This window comes from Hakea prostrata, chromosome 4, assembly GCF_041222555.1.
Source record: "Hakea prostrata isolate BN-2017 chromosome 4, UWA_Hpros_2, whole genome shotgun sequence".
Taxonomy (NCBI): domain Eukaryota; kingdom Viridiplantae; phylum Streptophyta; class Magnoliopsida; order Proteales; family Proteaceae; genus Hakea; species Hakea prostrata.
Window position 1 is genome coordinate 51857251 of NC_142603.1, and position 15249 is coordinate 51872499.

Sequence of the window (15249 nt, forward strand, 5' to 3'; positions counted from 1 at the left end):
ATATCGCTTCATGTCACCGTGTCGATGGTGTATGTCAGGGGTTGGTGACACCACCGACACGGCAACATATCGCGATATATTAGGCAACATTTGGAGGGGTGTCAATAAAAAATCGACCCCAGTTTCGGGGGTGGGATTATTAAATGAATTGTACACAATTTGAGGTCAATAAACACATTGGGAGGGTTATTTTGACCTAAAATATCATCTAAACTAATGTTCTTGATCAACACATGCCCGACTGTATGCCGGCGAAACAGGAAGTTGGAAAACCTACAAATTTATATGAAATTATGCTTGATCGATACAAACAATATAATAGTCGGTCATAACGAAGCAAAATGTACTCGTAAAGGTCAATATGTTGCCAATGTCCCTTTTCTCTCCTGTTTTTTGTATTTTAGGTTTTTATCCCTATATGTTGCCAATATATCCCCGACACTTTATGCCATGATTATACTAGAATGGACCATTATGATACCATACTCAATATAAGATGCTACATCTCTTTAAGATTACTTCACGGATATGATAATCGACACCAATATTTTAAAACCTTGCCCAAAAAAATAAACCTGAAAATGTCTATTCAATGTATTTGTTTTATACTGGGAATGCAAGTTTGATTCTAATGACTCAAATTCATCTTGAGCTTAAATGGGATTTGAACTCAAAATTTTAATCATGAAGGATAGGATAGTCTAATATTGCGTGTTTGCCTCTAAGGTTTGGCTACGCTGAGCCTACCACATTGTAGGTTTTTTTGATAAAATGCACAACAATATGGAGTTTCACGTAGTTTTATTGTTTTGTGGTTAAGATTTGGATCAACGTCAAGGTCAAGGCTAAGATTATGACCAAGGTCAAGGTTAAATGTCTCACCTAACCGGGTCCTCGTGGCTCGGCCTTGTAGGATTATTTTCAAGGTCAGGGTTTTAAAGAGCCCAGCCCAATTTGGTCATGTTGCAGCCCTATGTCATACCAACTAAATTTATTTGATACCTGTAATGACTCTTTCCTGTCTCCAATTTTGCATCTGGTTCTGAAATGAGAAGATTTTAGTGATGTGGTGCTGATCAAATGCACTATCAATCAAACTAGATGCATTCTAGGAAAGTACTAAACAGGGCAGTTGCCTCTACCATGCCCTCTTATGCCATGTCAAGTTTTTTTTTTTTTTTTGTTTCCAGGAGAGTTGTGCAATAAATTAAACAAGCAAATCAGAGAATTTGGTGGAAAGGAAGCTCGGGAAGTGGGATTAACTAAAATCAGGTGGTGTTTCAGAAACTTGCATATCTTCAATAGGGCCCTCCCTCCTAGCAAATCAATGTTGGAGGTTAATATCTAACCCAAATTCTTTGTGAGGCAAGATCGTGCATGGGAGGGAGATATCCGCACAACCAGTCCTTATTGCAAATCCAAATCCAATTAACTAGACGTGGTTCATGGGTGATGGAGGAGCATCCTTGCAGGTAGAGATGATGTTGTTCAACTGCGAGTAACAAAAGTGATAGAGAATGGTGCCACCACAAGGATTTACTCTGAAACCTTGGCCTCCATTAACAAAGGATTCTTGGATCTTGTCTGTCACGAAGAATGGTAAATTCAAATCATCCCACTATTATTCTCTACTGAACTTATCTGATGCACAGAGGAAGAGCTTCCACATACTGCCCATTTTGGAAAGCCATTTGGGAAATCCGTAGTCTTAACCAAAATCAAAATCAAGATGGAGAGCTCTTCATAGTGCATTACCAGATGGTGCCTGAGTGAGTCTGTCTGCCATGCCCTATTTACTTGTGTGCATGCTCAGGAGTATTGAGGGCCTTCCCATTGAGGGTCAATTTTGTTAGTTCTTTTGCAGATGACTCTGTGCTGGATTGCATTGACTTTATACATTCCTTGTTTAATAACTATGATGGATTGGATCTTGTGGACTCAAATGTCGAGTGCACTTTGTTGGATCATTTGGAAGAACAGGAATTCGGCCCTGTTTAGAGGCTCTGCCAGAGCCTCACTTTGCCAAAACCAATGAACACATTTTCCAGGTTAATGCTTGAAATTCAGCAAATAAAACATACTGCTGACACAGATTCACCAGCAGAAAGAAATCCCTCCAGTTCAATTATCATCAGCTAATCCCAGCTCTCATTCCCTTCCCTCCCCTCCCCTCTTCTCGCTACAGGATCACCACTGATGCTGCTCCGGATCTTGTCACAGACAGACCTTGCTTCAGAAGACTGTCAAGCCAAACATTTTTGGCTGTCAGACCGAGATTTTGATATCAAGCATTGATATTCAACGGTCAAGATCGAAATCTTGACCAAAATTATGGATTCGACGATCCAAAATTTCGCATGACAGTCCTGCACATTAAATGCATAGGACTGAAGCAATTTCAATTTGTAATAGGTCTTGCAATCTCTATGCAGACTTTTCAGCTAGAGGGGCTCTCAAATTTTCTATTTCTAAGGTCTAGTAGCTGTACCCAACCAACACCCCTTTTTTTTTGTTTCTTACAGACACTGCCTTCAAGAAAGTTTCCTTAGAGAGCATAATACAAATTTCCTTTTGATAAAACTAAAAAAATCAGACTAAATGCATACAAAATCTGTATTTGTGTCTCTGATTTTTCAAATATTAATTATGTACAGTACATTCTCCCAAGAATTGTACTTAAAATTCCACACATTGTCTTACAATGCCTTGTACAAGATATAACTGCCTATGCAGGATGAATTCTTTTTTTGATGAACTGGAAAATCATAGCAATTCTAAATGATCTAACAGCGAAGATACTCTACAAAAAAAATGCACGTGGCAGAGACATAGATTGTGATGAAGTCATGAAACACCAACTAAAATCCCAAAAAGACAGGCCCAATGAAATCGTCAAGTACTAAACAAGGGAAAGAAGAACCTCCCTTCAGCCTTCATCAGCAACTATGATCATGACTCACCAGTTTCCAAGCTCGACCTTCAGATGGCTGAAAATAATAATTGGTTAATCAGACAACAATCCAAACTTATCTCCATCATTAACACAAATATTCTTACCAAGATGTAAAGGAAACAATAGAGCCAATAATACCATGCAGGTGTGAGTTTACGGAAAGGACGTTACCACATCAGTGTTGGTCTTTAAATTTTCTTTAATATATAGAAAGTTTGTTAGGATTTTGGTTTAAATTTTAATTCCCAAATTCCAGCATCAAAATCCATTAAGAATATAAAAATTATTTATTCATATTGTGAATCTATAGCAACAAGTCACCAGCTTTCAACATCCTTAGAGCTCCACAGACATTCACTTCAGACTTCTTGGGGTAACTTATGGCTAAAGAGTATTCATTTCTTGCAACCAAAGTAACAAATAAACTAATTGTTGGGATTACCCATGGCTAAAGGGAGGTCATATCTTGAAACCAAAGAAACAAATAAACAAAGAGAGTTCTCGTTGACCAGAAAAGAAATTATTAGCAAGCTTTGACATTATCCAAACTTGATCAAGCAGGGAAACACAAACCTAAACGTCAACCTCAACGTCAACGTGGAAGGTTCACGTTTAGGAAAGTCAAAAAAGGGTTCCAGTATTGCAAGAAATCATCTGGGGCGGATGCTGTTGTGCTACAGTGAAGGTTGTGGCTCACAGACAGCATTTATAGAGAACCTCGCTATGAGAAAGAGGCTATTTTGGGATACGAAAAATTATCCTGGAAGGCGATAATCTTGCTGTCATTCAGCTAATCCAAGGGAAAAACTGGAAGCAGGGTTGCAACTCACTATTATGAGTCAGGATATTCTTGAACTTTTCGATTCATTTGAAGCAATTCTTGTTTAATATATCTTCAGAGAAGCGGATAATGTGGCGGACATGCTTGGTTCACAAGCTGCTAAGAACCAAACAGTTAGTCTATGTGAAACCTCCCAACACCCCTTTCTTTGCTGGCCAATCCTTGTAGAAAATTTATGTGCATTTCCTAGAGGTTTTAAATTCAAATAAAGTAACTTCTTCAATGGAAAGAAAAAGAAAAGAAAGAGAAACAGTCAACCTATTTCTTCTAATCACTCCAAAGCATTTAAGCACGAATAATATATGCATTCACAGCATCCCACAATAAAAATTACTAGAAAGAATATCTCTACCGATTAAAGTTCTCATAAGATTTAACAATTTTCCCCAAAAACTCTAATATTGACCCTAAACAGAAATCAGAACTTAGAGCAAAATTATGCAGAGGTTACTGAACCCATGGACTTGTATTTCAATGTCCTAAAGTGATACAACTTACACATTTCTGGATTAAGTACTGTGGCCATAAAGCCCACAAAAGAAAATAGGCACATAAACTGACCTCAAATAACTTGCAAAGGGAAATACCTTCTGTAAAACGCAGCTGCAGATCGTGATCCATTGTAGCAAACAAACCAGAGCAAGATGATCACCAATATGTCTGGCGTAGTTAAGTACTCACAACAATAATACCAACAAATACACTAAGAAATAATTAAAGATTAAACAATTGTAAGTGGCCAAAAATGCGGAGTTCACTTCTTCATAACATTAGCCTTTAAATACTATAAACTTCCTCACTTATCTATTTGCACATGATTTAAAAAATAAAAAATAAAATAAAATAAAATCCAATTTAAGACTTGCAAGAAGTGAAGTCATAATCCAGGACAAACAAGCCTGGATTCTATGGTCTCATGAAGGATAAAAGCTGTTTCTGGAGAAGCCTGGTGAGAGCATTCAAGTACTATAAGGTGAATTTGTAAATTTATGTATCACTGATTTCTTAATAAACCATACAGCCTAGCTGTTTTTGGAGCATACTCAGTAATCTCCCCATGCAAACAGATTTCCACTACTAAAAGGTGAATTTGTAAGAAATGCCTTAAAAAAAATGTATTTATGATTTTCTTCTCTCTAAAATATTCAGCAGTTCTTCACTTCTCTTCTCATTTGTTCTTGAACTTTTTTCTGCTAGCCTCTATTTATTCGGTGCTGCTTTTCGTCTCATATTGACACTGTAATTGGATCCCCCTGACTGCTATTCTCCCTCTTATTGGATCCGGTTCCCGTATACTCTTCAAATCCTAACCATTGAAACTATTGGAGAAACCAAATCCACTTTCTCCACCTGCTCTCCAAAACTTAAATGAAACCTCCCTTTTTTCTTTTCTTTTACTGCCCAAATCCTCATCAAACCCATAATTAACAATCACAAAAAGAGCTCACCATATGGATAGTGTAGACACTTGTCTCCACAGTCAGCCTCAGTTACCTCACATAGAAGGATGATGAAACAATTTTGATAATTGGACAGACAAAGGAATGTCCCTACAGGCCATGTCTCAAATTTCGCTCAGTTTCAAGGTGATAACTCCCATGTATGTTGATACAGTTTCTAAAAAGTATGAGCAGACCTGAATTTTTCAAGGCCACTTGGCAAACCATATCTGGAGGAAACTTCAATTCACATTTGAGCAAGGGGCATAAGGATACGGTCCAAGAAGTTTGAGTCACACCAGATCTTGCCACATGACCAAAAGAAAGGGCAGACTGTGCGGTGAGGACCTCTACAGCCACTAAGAAAATGAATGCCTGTATATGATTTCCGTCACTCTCTCTTGGAAGTTACAGAAGCAATAGACTTGTAGTTATGATGCAATTATTGAATATGCTTAAATCTGGACATTTCTTATCAGATATCGATAAATTATATCAATTAATTGGAAATTTTCTTTCCATTACAAGTTCTTTTTTGGTAGTTACAAGTCTTAACACTAACAAGATGCAAACAGAAAATTTTGTAATACTAGATCCAAATAACCAAGTATAAAGCCTAAAAGAAAATAACTCAAATTTAAAGGATACTGAATAAAAAACGCTCCCACCAATCCAACATGTACAACCCAAAAGTGACATTGTACAGGTAGATCTTGCGTTGAATCAAGTTCATGGCTTTAAATCTACAAAGTAACAAACAAACACAACAGTTCATGATATCTAAGATGAGAATAAATCTTAAAAAAATTATAGACTATAGGGTGAAAAAAAGGTGCAAAGATGTACATTCGTTTTTGCTACATCTCTGATGTCTATTTACTCTTTTTCTATTTCTTTTCTATTATTATTATTATTATTATTATTATTTCTGTATGACAACCTGTATACAATAAATCCGCTAGCATAAAAACCACATCTACATCCTTGTACATGCCAACGATGATGCCAACATGCTAAAATGCTTCAAAACAGATGGTGGAAAAAAGAAAATTAGAAGTTCTAGCACAAAGAAATATATTGTCAATGAGAATGAAATTTGTAGATGATTAGCTCCTTTCTTCTCTCACTCAACTCTCCACTTCCCTCTGATATGCTGTCTTTGACATATTTCTGACAATGGTGCACTGTAGCACAGCTCCCCCCCCCCTCTTTCTCTTTTCGAGGAAAAAAAAAAAGAAAAAAGAAGAAGAAGAAACAATTCTCCAAAGCTCAGTTTTGGAGAGTTAACACTTCCATAAGGCTTTCAGTCATTTTTGAAATACCATATAATTAGCAATCCAATAAGACAAGATCTCAATATGCTAAACTATATCTAGAAGTCGGGACTGATTTACTTGTAGGATGTTAATCTGTGAAAGGATTTCTGACATAAAGTCAAATTAGTTTAGCAAAGCACAGCACAGCACAAGGAAAGCATTAGGAAAGCTGCACAGCACTCATGGAGTTCAGACCCCCAATGTCCTACATGAGCGACTTTTTACTCTCACAAATAAATATCAATATGATTTTACTACAATTTAGCAAATACCATCAGGCTTACCATTGTCCTCAACACAAAATAATACTTATATAAGAGAAAAAGATGTTTAAAAAGTCTGTTAGCAGTCCTTCATTTTCAAAACCATTCACTTACACAGAACGCCGACCCCAGTAGAATCACAGACAAAATGATTGAAAAAACCTTCACTATCACATCTGGATTTTAAGATGTGATAGTGAAGGTTTTAACTCCGCAAGTGTTTGCTGCCGGTCCTAAGCCCGAATAAAGGAGGAGGGTTGGTGCATCAGGTCAACAGCCAGCGCCAGAAAAAACCTAGCCAAACCCTTTGTACATGGATTCGACAACCATATGAGACATAAATGCTATACTAGAGTGACCCCCCCCCGGTAAACGACGCACCACAGTGGCACCCGGATGCAGTGATAAGTAGGCAAGGTTTTCCGCGCCATGGACAAGTGCAAGTAAAGAAGCTAGTCTAAAAACATAAGATTAGATTAACATCTTGAAACATAGGATCTTTAAAAGGTAGACCTTAGAATTAGTGGATATTATAAGGAAAAGAGAGATTAATATAGCTTGCATTTAAAAGAGTAGATGGAAAGAAGCTAAAGAGTTGGATGACTTTAAACTTTAGTATAATAGGGGTCAAAGTAATAGAAGTGGAGTAGGTATTATAGTGGATAAAGATTTCAAGAATGATGTGGAGGACGTTAGATGGTTAGGTCATAGAATTATACCTAACAAGCTTGTAATGGAGAAAGAGATCATAAATATAATTAGTGCATATGCACCTCAAGTAAGACTGATGAAAGTTAAAGTTACACTTTTGGGAAACTATGGATGGATTAGTGTTGGAATGAAAGGGAGAGGTGCATATTAAGAGAAGAAAACTAAAGGAATTTATTAAGGAAAAAAGATTATTATAGGAAGTGATCTAAATGGACATATTGGGAAAAATAAAAAAGGCTATGAAAGTGTACATGGAGGACATGGTTTTAGAGGGCACAATGAGGAAAGGATCGCAATTTTAGATTTTTTTTGTTGTTTTGATCTATCTATCGTAAATACTTACTTCAAAAAGAGGGAGGAGCATTAAATTACCTTCAAAAGTGGACATTACAGAAGCCAAATAGATTTCTTTTTGTTGTTGCTTATGATCTATCTAGCGTAAATACTTACTTCAAAAAGAGAGAGGAGCATTTGATTACCTTCAAAAGTAGATATTATAAAAGCCAAATAGATTTCTTCCTAGCTAGGTCTCATAAATTGTTGTGCAAGGATTGCAAGGTGATACTAGGGGGAAGCTCATTTGCATAATAAAGACTACAAGTCTTGGATTTGCGCCTTATTGAATCCAATAAACAATACTATTCCTATAATAATTAAAGCATATATCCCATTCCCTTAAACATAAGTTAGACTTCCAAATCTTCTTTCCACCTTTTGAAATTATCTCCAATGAGTTTTGGAATGTCAGAGAAAATAGAGACAGACGACATCTTTGATGATATTGTAAATGACAAATACACATTATCAAAACACCAATCATACGCATGCATTTAAGAATAATGACAAAAACATACATTCCCAAAGAACAGTAATTAATTACCACTTAACTAAGCAAAAGTTGTCGATTGTTACTATATTTCAACCTTTTGGTTAAGAATGCACTAATACCCTTACAATTTGCAATTACCATTGGAGATTTGACTTTGAAAGTGTCATCACCTTTGGGTTAAGGCTACTTATAGGTTATTATAATCCCTTAGACCATGTGCATTATTATACTTTCATGATGAAACCTTTGGGTGAAACACCAATTTGCTGTAATAATTATACTTTAGATCACAAAATATCAAGACAAAAATTATATCTAACCGCTTTTGTGGGATTCATATATATCTACCATAATATTGTATAATCCTATTTGCAACCATATATGGTGAAATCTTTTCATATGATAAAACAAATATGCACATACATAATTTTCTGTTTTAAACTATACGTAAGAACTAAGAAATCAGTTATTGCTGGATTTTACTATAGCATAAAACAGATTCTAAAAACATTTCTTTACCAAAAACAGTTTATAGAAGGGTTTCTATGGCACAAAACAAACTTCAAAAATATTTATGTACCAATTCCATTCTAGAAAAATGTTTTTGCTGTATAAAATGAAAATCATAAATAAAGCAAAACAAATATGTTTCTATTTTAGAAATAAAAATTTCAACCGAAAAATAAGATTAAACAGTTTTTTTTTTGCCGATCACAATAGTTCCGGCATATTCTTCAATGCTTTCCCGATGGATGCTCCAGCATTTTATTTTTAGATGAAAAAAAAATTAAAAAAACCAATTTATCTTTCTAAAAAATACTCACCTTTTAAAAGGAATGACCGATTTGACATTTGAAATATAATAAAACAAAAAGGACTTTCCTTCATTTAAGGAAAAGAGGTTACTTAAATTAAAATACTAAAAGAAACGAAAGGTTTATTTGACGTTTTAAACAAGATTGAATTCATGTTTCATGCATGAAAGTCTAAGAACTTCCTTTCATATTTTCTTTATCAAGATGTTCAATGTTTCCAAGAACTTGAAAATGAATCATACGGCGACAAATCTAATAAATAAGACAAAGGAAACATGGTTTTAAAGGTTTATTAATAAAGATCAATCATCAACCACAAGAAAATTTTAATTATTATAGGAACCTATGGACTAACTTGGTTGACCAAGTTGTTTAATAAAATTATGAAAACAAAAGAAATGCTAGATGAATAGAGGATAAGCATAATGATTCCAATTTACAAAATAAATGAGATATTTAAAGCAATCATAACTATAGATGGATCAAACTGATAAGTCAAACTACAAAATTATGGGAAAGAGTAACTAAAACCCGTTTAAGACAAGTAACCACTATTATGGAGAACTAATTTAGCTTTATGCCGGGAAGATCTACAATAAAAGCTATTTATCATATTATGAGACTTATGAAAAGGTATAGAGAATGTAGGAAGGATCTTCATGTCTTTATTAACCTAGAAAAAGCCTATAATAGAATCTCTACAGCGTTAATTTGACAAGTACTACAAAAAAAATGTTACAACTAAATATCTGGAATAGTTAAAGATATATATGAAGGTTCAATGACAAGAGCAAGAACGCTGGGGGGACAAGGTGGTGAATTTCCTATTACAGTTGGGTTACATTGAGGATCAGCTTTAAGCCCATATTTATTTGCATTTATAATGGATGAATTGACAGAAGGCATTCAAAATGAGGTTCATTAGTGTATGTTTGTTGCTAATGATATTGTTTTGACAGATGAGACACGAGTAGCGCTTAATACCAAGTTAGAATAATGGAAAGCAACTTTGAAGCGAAAGGCTTTTAAACTAAGTACAACAATGACGGAATATCTAATGTGTAACTCTGGTTGTGATCGGGAGGATGCTGAGGTGGTGAAACTTGATAAGAAGGGTATTCAACAAAGCAATTGTTCTAGGTACCTTAGCTCAATCATAAATACAAAAGGTGATATAGAGAATAATGTCTCCCAAAGAATTAAAATGGATGAATGAGGTGGAGAGGTGTGTCTGGGATCTTGTGTGATCAACGTATTACTTAAAACTCAAAGGAAAATTCTAAAGAACCACCATATGACCAGCTACGGTGTATGGTGCAAAATGTTGGGCTGTTAAGAAGCATAATACAAATAAACTCAAGTAGTAGAAATGAGGATAATAAGATGGATGAGTGGCAAACTAGAAAGGATAAGATAAGGAATAACCATATTAGAATTGGTGTGGGAGTAGCTTTGATAAATGATAAATTACGAGAAAGTTGTTTGAGGTGGCTCGACAATGTTCAACGAAGGCCTGTAAATGCCCCTCTTCGTTGAAGCAATTTAATCCAGATTGAAGAAATTAGAAGAACTAGGGGTTTACCTAAAATAACCTTAAGGGAAGTGGTGAAAGAGGATATGCATAATTTAGGCCTTGTATCTAGTATGGCCTCAAACAGAGCTGATTGGAAAACAAGAATCCATGTATCCAACCCCATTCAGTTGGGACAAGGCTTCTTCTTCTTGTTGTATATGTAAACATATATACATTGACAAAGAAGGTTAAAAAATTCACAACAAACAGCAATGCACAAAAATATGAAAATAATCTTTAGTTCATAATACATGAATATATAAAAGGATGGACCCGCCGCCAAAGGCCTCCGCACAAGCAGAGTCCTAACTTCACATGAAATATGAATATAAAATCCTAACTTCATAAGTCACATGATATTTATGCAAATTCTTTTTCACACACAACAAGATATTTGTGGAACAGTGATTTGATATCCAAACTCTAGTATCTAAACATAGATAAAATGTAAAATTTTTCTACCACAAATCACAAAAAAGGCCAAATAATTTAGGGATAGGGAAATCACAGCAGTATCTATCTAGAACGAAAAAGGAGAACAAAAAAATAGTGACCTATCTCAGTAGGGTATTCCTCTATGAAATTCAAACTTTATCCCCGACCCACTCATTTTAATTGCAAACCAACACAAAGAAAAGGATGATTGTTGTAACCTCAACAACAACTCATCCCTGTCCCAACTTAATGGGGTTGGCTACACCGATCTTAAAAAAGAAAAAATTAATAAAGAAGTAAAGGAAACAAACACACAACATCAACACAAACTCAAGGCATCGATCGAGGTTGAAAATCGAAGCTTATGTACAAAAGCAGCATCACAACCCCAAACTCCAACTCAAGATCTCACTCTGAGCTAAGCTCTATTTTAGGTCATGCCAAGAACAAGGCTTAAGCTAAGCATGTCTTTTTTCACCACTTCTCTTATGATTATCGAAGGCCTAACCTCAACTCTAATGATTCCCTCAATTTGGATCATGCCACTCCTCTAGACTTAGGCATCTGAAGGGCTCCACAGCCATGCCACCTCCAACGACTCTCTCAAAGTTTATCATGGATAGGACCTACTCCAATCCCAAGTCTAATATGTTTCTAACTTTATGTTCCCTAATTGTCACACACATCCATCTCAGCATCTTCATCTATGATCAAGCTTATTTATGTGATACTTCGTCAATACCCAGCATTCCACACAGTGCATCATAGCAGTTCTAGTTAGATCTAAACCCTCCCTCCCCCCCCCCCCCCCAAAAAAAAAAATTAATTAATAATAATAAAACAAAGGGTTGTAGATATCAAATCTGAGAAGGTAACTAAAGGTTTCAAGTGTTTCCTGATATCCACATAGAAAAAGTACATGTAACATGCAAAAAATTACACCATTTGCTGTAGATATATAAGTTGTAAAATGCCCCTAAGCATTTGTTTGGTTTTAAGCCTGCGAAGCTATTTACTCTTCTCAGATACACGAAATGATACTGCTTCCAATTGGTAAATCAATAAAACCACTAGTACGTAATGGGGAATGAGGCACTGTTTCCAATTGAGGTGTATCTTCAAGTCCTTGAACTACATCACCTGAAAAAGGGTTTAGAATAGCCGATGAAATCTTCACGTCTTCTTCATCCTCAAAATTTACTGATATGCAGCTGAAAATGAAGGGTATAAGCTTGCCAGGATCGAATTGTCACTAATCTTCCACCAACTGCTCACGAGTTTCACCTGGATCCCCCTGAAGTAGAGAAGTTGGTCTTCTTCTCCAACCACAAAGACTTTATCTCATCAGAGTCGAATGTCAGCATATAAAGTCTTTTCCAAAGGAGAATACAACGTAGAAATCGACAAGAAATACAACACAATTTTTAATAACTCCTAAATCACTCTATTGATTTTATGATCGTTAACCGGTAACCAACAGGTTTCACGCGATAATGTCTAAATCCTGTTCTGCAAAATCAGAGATACAGCTCAGAAGAACGTTACAGATAATCAACAACTCCTCTCTATTTTGCCTAACGAAACCAAGATAGAAGAGAAGTATCAATTTGCTAGGGTTTTGATCTTTAGGGCAGCCGGAGAAAAAGCCAGAACAGATCGAATGAATTGAGGCATGGTCATCAACAAAAGAAATGGAAAAATAATTGTAGATCTACAACCTCCGGCGTGAGATCACCATACCTGAGAATAGTAAATCGGCTAGAGAATGCTGAAGGATGAAATCTTCAGATCTGAACGAGCGCTTCTGGAAGTAGACCGTTGTGCGCTCTTCTGTGTTTACCACTTAAAATTTGACGAAAATTTGACGCGGCGAAACAGCGGCAAAATTTGTTGGAAAGCAAAACAAAGCGTGACTAATTTATTTATTTATTATTATTATTATTATTTTCTTTTTTTAAGAATAGAGCTTTTTATATATGTAGCGAATATTACAGATGTTGCCTAATTTCTTCTTCTAGCTCTCCATAATACGGACGAAGAAGAAGAACAACAAGAGCAGCACGAAGAACGCAACGAAGAAGAAGAACAACAACAAAAGCAGCAAGAAGAAATCATACTGACCTACGGTCTGGTTCAGGCTCACGACTTCAGTTCAGGTTCAGGCTCAAGAAATCAAAATTCCTCTGCTCTTCAGGCTCACGACTTCAGGTTCAGGCTCACGATTTCTGCTCCGCAGGATGGGACGAAGACGATGACTCGATGACAATGAGAGATTGAGAGATGTGAGATGAGAGAATCAGAGAGATGAATGAAGTTAGACTTAGACACTGAAGACTCGAACTCGAAGAGGCGAAGTCGCAAAGAATTTGAGACTCTGAACTCTGAAGAGGCGAAGACGCCTAAGAGACGAAGAGTGAATGACACAGACAGAAAGAGAAATCGCACCCTAGGACAAACTAAACTGGAATGTGTAAAATTACAATAAAACCAAGAGTTTTCGGTACATGAACGGTACAAGTAATTCGGTCCAATTCGGTCCTGTACCATTTGTTTTTGCAGCTGAAACCGAAACATGTTGCCGCCAGAACCCGTATTTCTTTTAAACCGGACCAAATTTTAAACCGTCCCGTATTAGGCGGCGCGGTCCGGTTTGATGGTTCCGGTCCATAATTGACACCCTCATTAGCCTTCATCTCTGATCCCATCTAAACTTTTATTTTGTACTAATGAATTTTCACTTTAATTAAACTAAAAAAGGGGGGACGTGTGACCGCCACACTGGGGTTAAAATTTCATATGGCTGGAGTGACATTTTTTTTTTTTAAAGAAAAATAGTATAATTAAATTTTAAATGGCATCTCACCAAGCAACATTTTGACCCTCACTAAAGTTGAACTGTTAACCCGAATTAATAGGTTGAATTCACCCCAACCCCATCAATTATCCATAGCCTATTGGCCAAACTATGGAAAACTAGATGTGTAAACGGATCGGATTTGGCTCGAATATACTAGTATCCGAATCCAATTAGCAAAACCGTTATCCAAACCCGAACCCGAATCCGGTAGAAGTCTAGAGAAGGCATCCGAATTCGAATCCGGAACTTTATCAGAGATCCGATAATAATCCAATCCGATAAACTATCTAGTTATTGATTGGTGATTGTCATTTTTTTTCCAACTTACAATTTCCGGTTACCGATCACCGGTATCTAAATCCGATTATCAGCTCTATTTTGTGAAAAATGTTTAATACTTTACTCTAACCGGATAATTTTTTATTTTCAATTATTCGATTACTAGTTTCCGAATCCGATTATCATCCATTTTTAGAGAAAAAATGTTGAATACTTGACTCTATTTTATCCGGATATTATCCAATATGATTAGCAATTATCCGAATCCGGTTGCTTAACGAACGGATACAGATATTTTTAGGTAATAAAATTTTTGGATACGGACATGTAGAAATAAACTAGCAACAATCTAATATATTCTATAGATATTTAGATATTTGGACTGGAATTGCCGAACACCCTTAAACAAATACGATTGTGAATTCGGAGATGGATTTCTCTATCCATTTACAGGTCTAACCTATGCATGTCCTCACTTCTCCTAAGGTCATTTTAGGTCTACTTGGCTCTTTACAGTTCATTCAATCTGAATCAAACTACTCATCCCTACTGGAGCATCCAGGGGCGTCCGCTGAGCATACCCATGCCACCTCAAATGGACTGGACCTTTTACACAATATTGTTGCAAGTGTCTGTGCTATAAATTCGAAATTCAGAAGTTAGTTAGTAGTTGTTTGAGCACCGAGTTAAGAGGTTGAGTAGGCAGCCAGTAAATGAGTTTAAACACTACAAGAATTGATTTTCAAGCTTTACTAGTTTTTCAGTTAAGTTCATATTGAGATAACTTAAAATAGGAAAAAAAATTTAGCAGGCTGAATCCTTGAGTGAAAACTTTTTGTCTTCATCAAAAAAGGTTGTGTACTTGAAATTTTATTTATTTGGTTTTAAGGCCACTACTGCCTAGACAATATCTTATTTTCTAGTTCAATTCATCCATG

At 35.9% G+C, this 15249-nt stretch overlaps 1 protein-coding gene across 4 annotated transcripts; it reads right to left on the bottom strand.

The window, feature by feature from the left end:
- Positions 1 to 2466: 2466 nt before the first annotated feature.
- On the bottom strand, positions 2467 to 13629 carry LOC149019493 (uncharacterized). Of its 4 annotated transcripts, none has more exons than XM_089153495.1 (5): positions 13297 to 13627; positions 12916 to 13005; positions 5882 to 5976; positions 4382 to 4454; positions 2480 to 2987 (listed from the first exon to the last, which is right to left on the bottom strand). In XM_089153495.1, exons 3-5 carry the CDS (start codon positions 5964 to 5966, stop codon positions 2957 to 2959), a joined length of 189 nt encoding a protein of 62 aa, XP_089009621.1. In that variant the 5' UTR covers positions 5967 to 5976; positions 12916 to 13005; positions 13297 to 13627; the 3' UTR covers positions 2480 to 2956. The 4 variants fall into 4 exon arrangements, with proteins under 4 accessions (XP_089009623.1, XP_089009621.1, XP_089009622.1 ...); XM_089153496.1 differs by having other exon boundaries at positions 12916 to 13017; XM_089153497.1 differs by lacking the exon at positions 12916 to 13005 and having other exon boundaries at positions 2467 to 2987; positions 4356 to 4454; positions 13297 to 13629.
- Between the last annotated feature and the right edge of the window lie 1620 nt (positions 13630 to 15249).